This window comes from Momordica charantia, assembly GCF_013281855.1.
Source record: "Momordica charantia cultivar OHB3-1 chromosome 2 unlocalized genomic scaffold, Mcharantia_2.0 BLBB01000002.1, whole genome shotgun sequence".
Lineage (NCBI taxonomy): Eukaryota > Viridiplantae > Streptophyta > Magnoliopsida > Cucurbitales > Cucurbitaceae > Momordica > Momordica charantia.
In genome coordinates, this window is record NW_028275160.1 from 17558492 (window position 1) to 17570161 (window position 11670).

The 11670-nt window shown below is 33.6% G+C and overlaps 1 protein-coding gene across 3 annotated transcripts; it reads right to left on the reverse strand.

The window, feature by feature from the left end:
• Positions 1–1434: 1434 nt before the first annotated feature.
• On the reverse strand, positions 1435–7951 carry LOC111022002 (terpene synthase 10). Of its 3 annotated transcripts, XM_088120914.1 has the most exons (8): positions 7665–7935; positions 7288–7558; positions 5135–5510; positions 4804–5022; positions 4559–4697; positions 4206–4454; positions 2754–3119; positions 1435–2540 (listed from the first exon to the last, which is right to left on the reverse strand). In XM_088120914.1, exons 1-7 carry the CDS (start codon positions 7875–7877, stop codon positions 2784–2786), a joined length of 1803 nt encoding a protein of 600 aa, XP_087977040.1. In that variant the 5' UTR covers positions 7878–7935; the 3' UTR covers positions 1435–2540; positions 2754–2783. The 3 variants fall into 3 exon arrangements, with proteins under 3 accessions (XP_087977040.1, XP_087977041.1, XP_022154840.1); XM_088120915.1 differs by lacking the exon at positions 1435–2540 and having other exon boundaries at positions 2588–3119; positions 5135–5402; positions 7665–7951; XM_022299148.2 differs by lacking the exon at positions 1435–2540 and having other exon boundaries at positions 2588–3119.
• Positions 7952–11670: the final 3719 nt, after the last annotated feature.

An 11670-nucleotide genomic window follows, 5' to 3' on the forward strand; every position in this document is an offset into this window, starting at 1 on the left:
CTAGGGCAACAAGGGAGAAAGAGAAGAAGAAGATGAAGTCCTTTTTGTTTTCCTTTTTCCTCTTTTCCTTTGTTGTAAAACCAAATTAACCCAATAAAGGCCCAACATGACCAAGCCCAAGAAAAGAAATCCATCCCATCTTAAAACTAGACCCACCACACGGAGCCCGATAAATATAAATTTAATTAGAGTTTAATTTTAAAAATAAAAATCTCGTGATTCGAGACTAACTAACCTGAGGGACTCGGGGCGTTACAGTTTCAACCTGAAAGGCTAAGAGTTAGATGGATTACCTTTGTAGTCGTTACCTTGAGTAGACAGATAACTCACTATGCTCAAAGCCGGAAACATTCCACGAGTGTGGTGACAAACGAAACAAGCATGCTCCGAGGGTAAATATGAAAACCTAAGTTCAACCACACCAAGGGATTCAGTATTTTGGGGGGCTTTGCACATGGCAAGGGTGAGAGAACACTCAACGATAATTTTATTGGTTCAAAAGCTACTCCAACACAAGGGGAGACAAGTCTATTTGCACATGGGGGGGTTTGCACATGGCAAGGGTGTATGGGCTTTTAAGGAAAATAACTAAATTAAATAGAAAATTAAAAATGATCAATTCCTAAAAAGTAAGAAACTTGTCTAAAAGTTATTTAAAATTAATAAAAACTAAAAACAAATAACCAAAAACAAATCCCACAAAATATCTCAAAACAAAAAACTCAAAACAATTCCTACTTTGTGAGCGACAAGGCAAGTTAGAGGCACCCATTAGGGTGGCAAGGGCGTGCGCAGGGGATGGCGCTGGCGTGGGCGTACACATGGGCGGCAGGTGGTGTGGCGCGCAGCCGTGGGTGACAGGGGGCATGCGTGTGGCCGTTGGCAGGTAGGGGTGTGCGGCATCGCGATAGGCGATGTGTGGCTAGGGGGTGTGCAGCGTGGGTGGCAGGGCACGCTTGCGAGGTTAGCAAGGCTTATGCATGGGCGCGTGCAGGGGTGCTGGAGGTGTGGGCGTGTAGGTAGGGGCGGCTGGCAGTGAGTGCATGGGCATCGGGTGCTCGGGCGCATGCGAGGCGTGCTGTGAGGTTAGCACGGCAGTGTGGCGCGCTGTAGAGGCGTGCTGGGAGGTTAGCGCGGTAGGGGCGCGCACGCGCGTTGTTGTGCGCCTGGTCGAACATGCGTGCGGGTGGCCTTGCGATGAGCTTGTCCTTAATTTGTGGTCACTCGCTTGGCTTCTCTTCCATTCCTCGCTTCGTCTTGACCCTAGTAGGTTCTTCATTGGCTTTTAAAATGGTCAAAATTTATTGTTGGGTCCAATGGAGTTTCATTCATTTTGTGGGTTTTTTTCAAGCTTTTGGTGTAAGTGGAATCTTGGAGCTTTGGGTCCATTCTGATCACACCAAAGGCAGGACAAGCACAAGATGCACACAACACTAGAGACAAAAACATACATATTTCTATTCATTAAAGCACTCAAAATATATTTGGAGGAAAGGTAGACATATTGATTTAAGATATAAAACTAACTAGTAGAAAAGCAAAAACAGAAAAATAAATGCTGAAAAGTAAAAAACAATTTGGTTTGTTGGTTGATTTGTTTAGAGAGATATGAGGTCCTAGAGAGAGACTTCATTTTTTCTATATTGAGCTACTTTCACTCTCCTCTTCCTCGGAGTCACCACCCGCAACTTCATCCTCCTCCTCATATTCAGAGTTATATTGCATCAAAGCTGTCATAACAGAAGGCACCGAAGAAGATGTAGCTGCTGCTGTTGGGCTACACCCTCCAAGATAGTCTTGAGCTTATTTTCACGATTGGTGAGTTGCTCTGAAAGTGCGGCAACCATTTGTTTGAGCTGAGACAGCTCAACATAGATTCTAGCTTGGTGGGCCATCATTTCATTGATGGCCCCTATGAGGATCGCACTTCTTCGCGAGAGCACAGGAGACATTAGAGGCTGGTGGATAAACCACTTCTCCATTATTCGTCTTGAATGACAAGAGCATCTTGCTTCAGACGAAGCTTTGAGATGAGATGTGGGAAAACAAGCGACCCATCCTCTTCATCACACACTGGATGATTTCATGATGGATTATTTGACTAACATCAATGGATTGTCCCTTGAGCAAGCATGACAATATAAGGACTCCCTCCTTTGTGATGGATGAGACATGCTTGGTCGGCATAATTATGCTCTTGAGGAAATAAAGCTAGACATTAGATTCGGGTGTGACAAAAGAGGATAGCAGCGAGTGGCCGCCCTGTGGCCCACTACAGATAGGGCGCGAGCCAATTGTTCTTCCATTGGCTCCAGCATCGTTGCATTGAAAACAACATAAATGTTAGAGGGTAGAGGGTAGGTGCAAGGTGCGATTAATCTTCTTCGGCGTCGAATCTACCTCCACCTCCCCGACCACTGTATGGCCGATGCTATCCTCGTTAAAATTGGCATAAAATTCTCGAACAAGGCGGGGGAGCAAAGGCCCACTGGAGCACTGAAATACGCCCAACCATTCTTGTCGATCACCTCTTGGACAAACTTCAGAACAAAAATTGATAAAACCTCTTCATCCTTAAATTCTTAAATTAAATATCAAAAAGAAAACTCACCTATAATTATAAATATTAAAATGTAACAACAAAGAGTTTTTATAACATTGAAATTATGAAATCGAAAAGTAAAATTTTATAGCATTAAACATAGCGTAGAAAAAACATTATTCAAAATTCAAAGACTTTCAACATCACCTACCACGGCGTTATCGAAACGCTGTGGAAAGTTCTACAATAACAATTTTTCAATGTTATCACATGTGATATTTGTTGTAGTAGGAATAGGTTGAATAAGTAGAGACACCACACGATCCTTCGTTTCTTGATGTTCTATCGTATGTCCATCCCCATATTGATACATGCATTGAGCGGTTCGACTAACATTTTTAGCCATCTCAACGAACAGTTGAGAAAAAACAGAATTGTCTTCCGCAACCTTGTTTAACTTCTTCCATGTTTCATCAATCAAATATTTGATATGCTTGCGAGCATCAACCTCCGAAGCTCCGGTGTCATTCATATAACATTGTATTGATTTTGGAACATCCCCTCTTATTTGTTCATCCTGAATGAAATTTACAAAAATTATACAAAATATGTTATCAGAATTGTTAAAATGAAAAAGGTCACGAAAAAATAACTTGGATTTCTATTCCATTGAAGTATTGGTTATACCTTCTAGTTTCTTACCTGGTTCATTTTCAATGATCCTTTTTTTATCAAACACGTGGACACAATTAAAGCGAGCATAATTCAAGACGTTAATTAACACATATCTCCTTGATTGTAAGTTCGAACCTCAATCCCACATGTTGTACTAAATAAAAATAATAATAACACGTGGTCGCACGTGAAGTTTTTTAGTTTTGTTATAAAATATGAAAAAACTAAGGTTAATAAATTTAATTATATGTCAATAATTAAATGGTTAAAATCGTTATGATTTAATATAATATTATATTAACATTAGTTTATCTACTAAATAAGATATTGACTAATGATGTTTGACTAGGTCGAAGAACTAAGACGTTTCCCAATTGCTGAGAAAACTGAATACAAATAAAATAAAATAAATATATACAGCCTATTTACATTATTGAAATTATAGAGACGATTTGTTAGAAGAATTCAGTTCACCTGAGTTTTGAGAATGACTCTAGATATTTAAACATTACGGAATATATATTAATGACGAGAACAATATTTTTAGGTTTGAATCCTAATATTTTTCTTGTTAAATAATTATTGAAAACATAACCCTAAAATATGTTTTTATGCAGAACTTTAAGAATTCAAATATGATATATTTTATAATTTGATAAAACATCCCAGAGTTTATGAACCAAAATAATATTTAAATCATATTTTTGCATTAAAATAGATTTTTATTACAATTAATATGTAATTCTTAATATTGAAATTAATGTACTAATGTTAGTTAATGATTTAGCTTTGTAGTAAAGGCATCTACTCCAATATATGAATTATGGTATGGATTTATATTAAAAACTAATAATAAGATTAGTACTTTGATCAAATAAGAATATATCACATTATTAGATTAATTCATCGGGTTAAGAATTATATAATAAGCTCTCGTGTCTATATATATATTACTTTTACTAAATATTAAGGGTTGTTATTCACATACCGATGATGTTCCTAGATCGTCGGCAAGTCGCAAGATCGTGGATGACCAACGGAATATATCAATATTGTTCTCCAAACTCTCCAAATCGTCCTTTACCATTGGAGATGTCGCAAGAACATATGCATGAACTAATATGACTGTGCCTGATATTGAAACCCATGCGTTGTCCAAATATTCTTGCAATGTTGGTTTATAACCATTATGATACCACTTTGCCTCCAACATATAAGATTTGCACAAATCTACCCACTGTACAGATCAATTTTGAGGAAATAAATTACATAATAATTTTTCAATCTCTCAATCATGTTAAAAAGTTAAAAAAAAATAATACTTTCATATTAAGCTCATACCGATTTCTTAAGGCATTGGATGACATTTACTCCTTTGTCTCTTAATAGTTCAAAAGTCATGTCATTAATCGTATTGTAGAGAGCAAGAAAACATAGTTTCATGTAATCAGGAAGTTGTTCCATTGCAACAATATCCCATCTGAAAATTATCATTTGAAAAGGTTCATAAGTTCCGCACAAATTTTAGTCCAAAATTAATATATATATATTCTTAAATTAAAAAATAGAATCACTAAATTACTTACTTTTCTACCACATTAGTGAAGAGCTCAAGTTCTTCCAATGTGCCGTAAACATCATAGACATCATCAATAACTGTTATCAATGCATTAACCTTGGTAGACATTCTTCTAAAATATCCAAGTTCAGGTTGAAATCCAATGCCTACTGTCCACATGAAACTTTCCATCAATCGATCTCTTGCAAAGCTCAACTTTTCTGCAATGCCAATGCTTCTCCACCACCTTTATAGTAAAAAAAATCAAGTCCAAGAGGGTAATTGTTAAAAATGATGAGAAAACACGTGATTTTCAACTCAACAAATGTTGAATGGTAATCATAATATTATGTTCTTACTTGGACGCATATTTAAGATCTTCCTGGTGGATAGATTGTACCATGTTGAAATCTAATTTAGCAATTTCAAGAAGAATAGGATTCATATGGGCTTTTCTTTCATATATGTCAATGAACCACCTTGCCTCCAGTCTAGGCACTCTCCAATGCAAGGGAAGCTCCAAAGCATGTCTAACAATGGCTACATCGAGTTCATTCCTACTCGATGTGATGTATTTCTCTAAGCAGTTGGTCGTAAAATTTTTTGCGTCCTCTAAAATGTTTTCACCTTCAATAGATAAGAACGAAGCTTCATATAAAGACATCATTCCTTTTATATCCACACATAAATATGTGCTGAAATGTGATGTTCTGTCCTTGAAGTTATTGAAGACCTCTGTAATAAAAAAAAAATGTTTAAATATAAAATTGCATTAACTTTAATTATCATCTTAAAACCTAGATAATGAGGAGAGATCTTCTCTCCACTTTATAACCTAAGAACAATTGATCCATAATAAGTGTGAAAAAACTTAGCAATATTAAACTCACATATCAGGTCTTGGATGTCAATTTAAATTTAAGCATATTTTTTTTTTTGCTGTCCCTCATTATTTCGTTCGTGTTTTAATTTTTGGTCGTCATTAAATGCTCAAGTGGTTGTAGGGCATCCTGCCATCATCTATCTTTTCGTGGACTATTTGGTAAAATTGTTGTAATATATAAACTTTGATACCTCTTTGGGGATAATATAAACTCTAACAATTCCTTCATTTCGCTGCGGTCATTTTGATAGATTTAAAATAATAATAATTTAAAAAGAAGGAACAAACCGATTGGACTTTGGCCCAAAATAGATAGTGTTGATAAGATTACAAAGAAAGGGAATATTTTTAATAGCCCATTTTTTATAAAAGACAAAAATTTAAAATATTGCAAATGTGGCCCTTTACATACTCGTTTGGGTATTTGATTATTCTAATATGGCCAAAATATCGCTAAACACCATCTAATAAAATCTTACTATTTTATAGTTCAAAAAAGTTAAACTTTATTTTTCTCAACAAATAATAATAATAATAATAACAATAATTAAATAAAAACTATACCGCATCCGTATCTAAATCTAGAAAAAATAAACGTCGTTAAAACGGTGGCTGTCGAAATAGTTTTCTAAAAAATAGAGGAAAATAACTTTATTCAAAAATAGTTAAATAAAAAAAATTAAAGAAAGAAAGAAACTCAAAAAGAGGAACCACCGACACCGTCAATTGTAGTGCAAAGTATATGGAATGGGACTTCAAAAATTTTACAGGGAAAATCACACATGATGAGAAAAATGTAGACAGTATGTAAACCAATAGAAACAAAGGTATAAAGTAGGGTAAATAGAAAGATGGGTGTATATGTTAATAGATATTAAAAATAATAGTAAAGATTAAAATGGTAATGGGAGCATATGTTGGGAAATCGATTCAGTATAGTATAAAATCTAAGATATTTATGGCAAATAGTAACATAAATGTAGTAATAATCTAACAATGATTTATAATAAATATGAGCTACTCCTCTTATTGTTAGTTAATTTTGAGATGAAATCTCATAAATATTAATATGGTATTAGAGTTCAAAATGCTCAAACCAGCAATTGATCCAGAAATGGTATCCGACCAAGATCGATGAGCCAAAAGATCCACGATCTTGAGGGGCATGTTATGGATCCCACGTTAAAAAGAGAGGGGCTACTCTTCTCATTGCCAATTGGTCTTGAGATGGAACTCAATAAATATTAATATATATCATAAAGGTGCAAATAAAAAATATATGAAACGTAGAGAAAATGAAATGAAACCTAGAGAAAATGAAAGAGTAAAAAGTACAATGGAGTGAAAATGGAAAATGTTATTAAATGATGTAAGATGATTTTACATAAATATAAATCTTGCATAATGTATAAAAATGAGCCAAGTGAAAAAAAAAAGAAAAAGAAAAAAGAAAAAATAACATGAATAATCTCGAAATGAAAGTTGAGGGTGATAAAATAGAATCTGCAGATTGGGTAACAATTAAACCAAGGTAAAAATAGACATTACGTGGAGATAATTTGAAGTTTAATTATGTACTCAAACTTGACGAATGTTTACTAATATAAAAAGAAAGGTAAAACAATATACCTGGTGAAACACTAAATCCATGTTGCCTCATGAGTCTAAATTCAAGAGCTGTTGCATAGACATCAATTTTCTTGCAACTATTATTTCCTTGATCACTGCGGTATCTTCTTTCCAGTATACCCTTAATCTCATTCTCAAAGTGGTATGAGATTCCAAGTCGTTGTAAGGTATCGATAAGATCGAGTTGTTTCAGAGGGTCGTCAATTATATGATTCATGATGCCTTCTACCTCTTTTTTTAACATGTTGAAACGATCTACATATGTTTCTCCCTAACATGACATGATTAGAGGTTCGTTACCAACAAACACCATAACTAAATCGAAACGAAAAGTAGTAAAATAACACCACCAAATGAATAATTTCATTCATTTTTACCATAAATTCACTTGACAATGATTGGATGAATTCATTTTTCCAAATAGAAGGATGAAAATTTGCAGAGCGTCGAACGATGGTCGTGTTAGAAGACATTGTTGCAATGCCTTTTGCTTTAACAACACGAGGGACAAAAGAAGGCTCGAGACTAAAGGAAACTTGTTTGGTGAAATGGGTCATTGGGGAGGAAGAAAGAAACTGGTGAAGAGCCATGGAAAGAGAGAGGACTGTGGATTTGATATTATGCTGAAGAACTTTGGTGTGACTGGTGAGAGCCATAAAAAACTCTAATTTATAGATGATTAAAAAGCAATTATATTTTTATTAAAAATAAAGAAAAGAAAAGAAAAAGCAATTCTATTTTTAAATAATATATTTTCGACAAGATTTTTGTAGATCTTGCCTTATTGCGAGTTCCTGCCCCCGCTCCCAAACTTCACGTGCAACACGTTGGATTTTTTTAATCTTTAAAAAAATAAATTTTTTTTTTATTACAATAAAAAATATTTTCTATTATTTGATTAAATTTTTTGATATTTTATTTTGATTTCTTGGGGAGGAATGAGAATGCATGAAGAGTGACTATTTTTGTTTTTATTAAAATGCAGAAATACAATATCTATCTTAAATTCGGAATCACCCCTAAAAATATAATCTCATTCACAAAAAAATTTCAGTACTATGAACCCATCATAGTCGTAGATTTTTTTTAAATAATATATTTTTCTTAAATGACAAAATAGTGCACGTTTGAAAGTGTTCTCAAAATGCATGTAAAGACTACGATTTGAGGTGAAATCATAGCAATGGTATGAGATTTAAGTCGAAATCACGACCAATAATCACTATTTTGTAGAAGTCGCAGCCATTGGCCGTAACTTCGATTTGACATGACTTTCAGCGAGCCACGTATTAAAATATAAATCACATGCATTGGCTCCAATCTTTATTCAATATATATGTTTTCTTTACACAAAATCACAAATCTCACATGTTCGGTAGTGGCTCGCTTGTTTCATAGTTATCCTTTGTTGCTTGAGTTTGATTCCCTCTTAACATTCTTTAAATTGTATTTTTTATTTTAATTTCTTTCTTATAAAAATATCTCAATTGCGATTAGTATTTTTTAAAATAAATTTCTCTCCAAACATTTCAATTTCTTTATTATAAAAATATCTCAAATATAATTAGTATTTTTTGAAATAATTTTATTCTCCATACAACAACCACACTACTATTTTGAAATATATTTGTCGTCCTTTCTATCTAATTATTCTCGAAAATTTAAGTATTTTTATTTTCAATTTGTAAGTTATTCTACTGATATATTTTTGTTTATATTTTAAAAAAAATATTTTTCTATAAAAAAATATGATCTGAGATTTATTGAAAAATTTTGGTCCATGATATAAATGTAATTAGACATATTTTGTAAAAAGGAAAAAAATCTTAACTTGACATAAGAGTTAAAATTACTTAACTTAAATAAAAAAATACATTTTTTTCTAAAAAAACAATATTCAAAAGTTAAATAGAGCTAAACTGAAACTCAACAATAAAAAAAAGACGTAAATAAGAAAATTAAATAAAATAATATTTAAAAATAGACAAATAAAAACATCACAGTAAAAATATATTTAAAAAAAATAAGAAAAAATGTTCAAGCAGATGTAAAAAAGAAAAATAAACAAAAAAACATATTTTAGAAAAGAAAAAGAAAACATAATAATAATAATATATTGAAATATTTAAAAAAATCAAAAAATGACAAAAAAAAACATAACAATAAAAATATATTGAAAATAAATTAAAAAATAACGAAAAATAAACAAAAATATATCTAAAAAACAAAAAATAAAAACATCACAACAAAAATATATTGAAAAAACAATTTATAATATATAAAAACAAATTCATGTGATTTGAACGGAAAAGATAGAGGCCAAGATAAAATGTCAAATTGAGAGGAAAATCATAGCTAGGGCAAATAAAGAATACATCTAACCAACTACTAGAGCCCAAATATCCGAGAGAATAGTGTCGGGGCACTTGAAAAGGCGCCAACACCTGAAGCCGAAAAACACAAAACTTGAAAATTGTGATTTGAACAGAGAACATAGAAGCCAAGATAAAATATCAAATTGAGAGGAAAATCATAACTGGTGCGAATAAAGAAGACATCTAATAAACTAATAGAGCCCAAATATTCGAGAGAATAGTGTCGGGGTGCCTGAAAAGGCGCCACAACGTCTGAAACAGAAAAACAAAAACTTGAAAATTGGCCCGAGAGGCTAGCATTTAGGTGCTACCTCACGGTGACTACACACTGCCCACAGCATCGCGGTGCTGCAGCGCTCCAAACACTTTTTAGTCTCAATTTTTACCCTGTAGTGTCATGGTATTGTTGGAGTTTATTTTCCATAATGAGAAAAATGACCTATTGATGGAGATTGGAGAAAGTAACTCAAAAGGTTGGTTCAACAACTTGGCGAACCGCTCACATCGGTCATAGTTCTTGACAAACTCCTTTGTGGGTTACCGAATAATATCCTTGTTATGGATGAGAAAATCCCTATTTTCTACAATTCGAATTCTCCTTATTTAAGGGATTAAAAAGGGAAGATATATCTTGATGACCTTATGATTCAGGAGAATATATCCTATATTCAAAAAGAGAAGATATCCTGATTGCCTCAAGATTCTCCTCAGATTTAGATAACCAGATTTCCTAGATGTATCACGATTTGAATTCCACCATCACAGAGGGATCAGGATTCAACTCCTATAAATAGGGAAGTAAATTAAACCCTAAGGTATGCTCACAACACTCTACACTTTATACTCAACTACTCTGGTTCTGACTTAAACATCGGAGCCTGTGTGGCAAGAGCCACACCTGTCTTTAGTGTTATTCTGTTTTGCAGGTCTCGTCGATCCCTTTATTCTAGAAGATTGGTGCGAATTTGGCGGAATCCCAGAAGGCCAAATTTATGCATCAACAATTGGCGCTGTCTGTGGGGAACGACTAAGATCTAAAAGTCAAGACGATTGACGACGAATTGACCGAGAACTACTTAGATCCAAGGAGATCTCTGGAGAAACGAATCGACATGTATTCTGGAAGCAAACCACAACTTTCTAACAACGAATGCCATACGACTCGAAACAAATCAATGAGTTCTGAGACAGAATCCAGAATGAACGAATCAACAAATCCCAGGACGTCCTGGATGAGATAACAATGGATTCCAAAACAGACTCTGGGATAAACGAGTCAACAAATCCCAGAAAAGAAAAAGCAACTGATTAATATATGGAGTTTCTACTTCAGACGATGGTAAGTTTGTTGTGTAATTATGATAGTTCATAATTACGAGAGTTTAGGATTGATTTTTTGGTAACTGCATGTTAATAGTATGTTTCCAAAGATACTTACTCGTTTGTGATTTAAAAAAGCTCCTAGCATCTGAAATTTAATTAATTCCTTATTACTTGAGTAATTATCTTTTTATAAATTCTGAATAAGACTTTTGACATTTGAAATATAATTAAATCCTTACTACTTGAATTTGGCGGAATCCCAGAAGGCCAAATTTATGCATCAACAATCCTTGTCGAACAAACTTTACCATCTAGGATCAAGACCCTAAATGATCGTTGCAAACTTCTTCATGGATCTCTATCATTGCATAGTTTTCTAGACCAGGGCATCTAGGTTGAGGCAAAAAATAGTCTTTCTTATACGGCTTTCCATCATTGACAATTTAGACATCCCTAAAGCTCGTATGAAGAGGGATTTCCTATGAAAGAAAATGCCTGTATTATATCAATACAACAAGGTAGTCAAACCATTATGTCCATTGGACAAGCTTCAGGAATGGAAGGGCTGGGAAGGATTTCAACTTGCACTATTCTACTAGCTGATGCTTATTTAGCTAATGCATTGGCATTGAAATTATCTAACAAATGTTGAGGTTTATTGAGGACGTCAACAAATGTTGAGGTG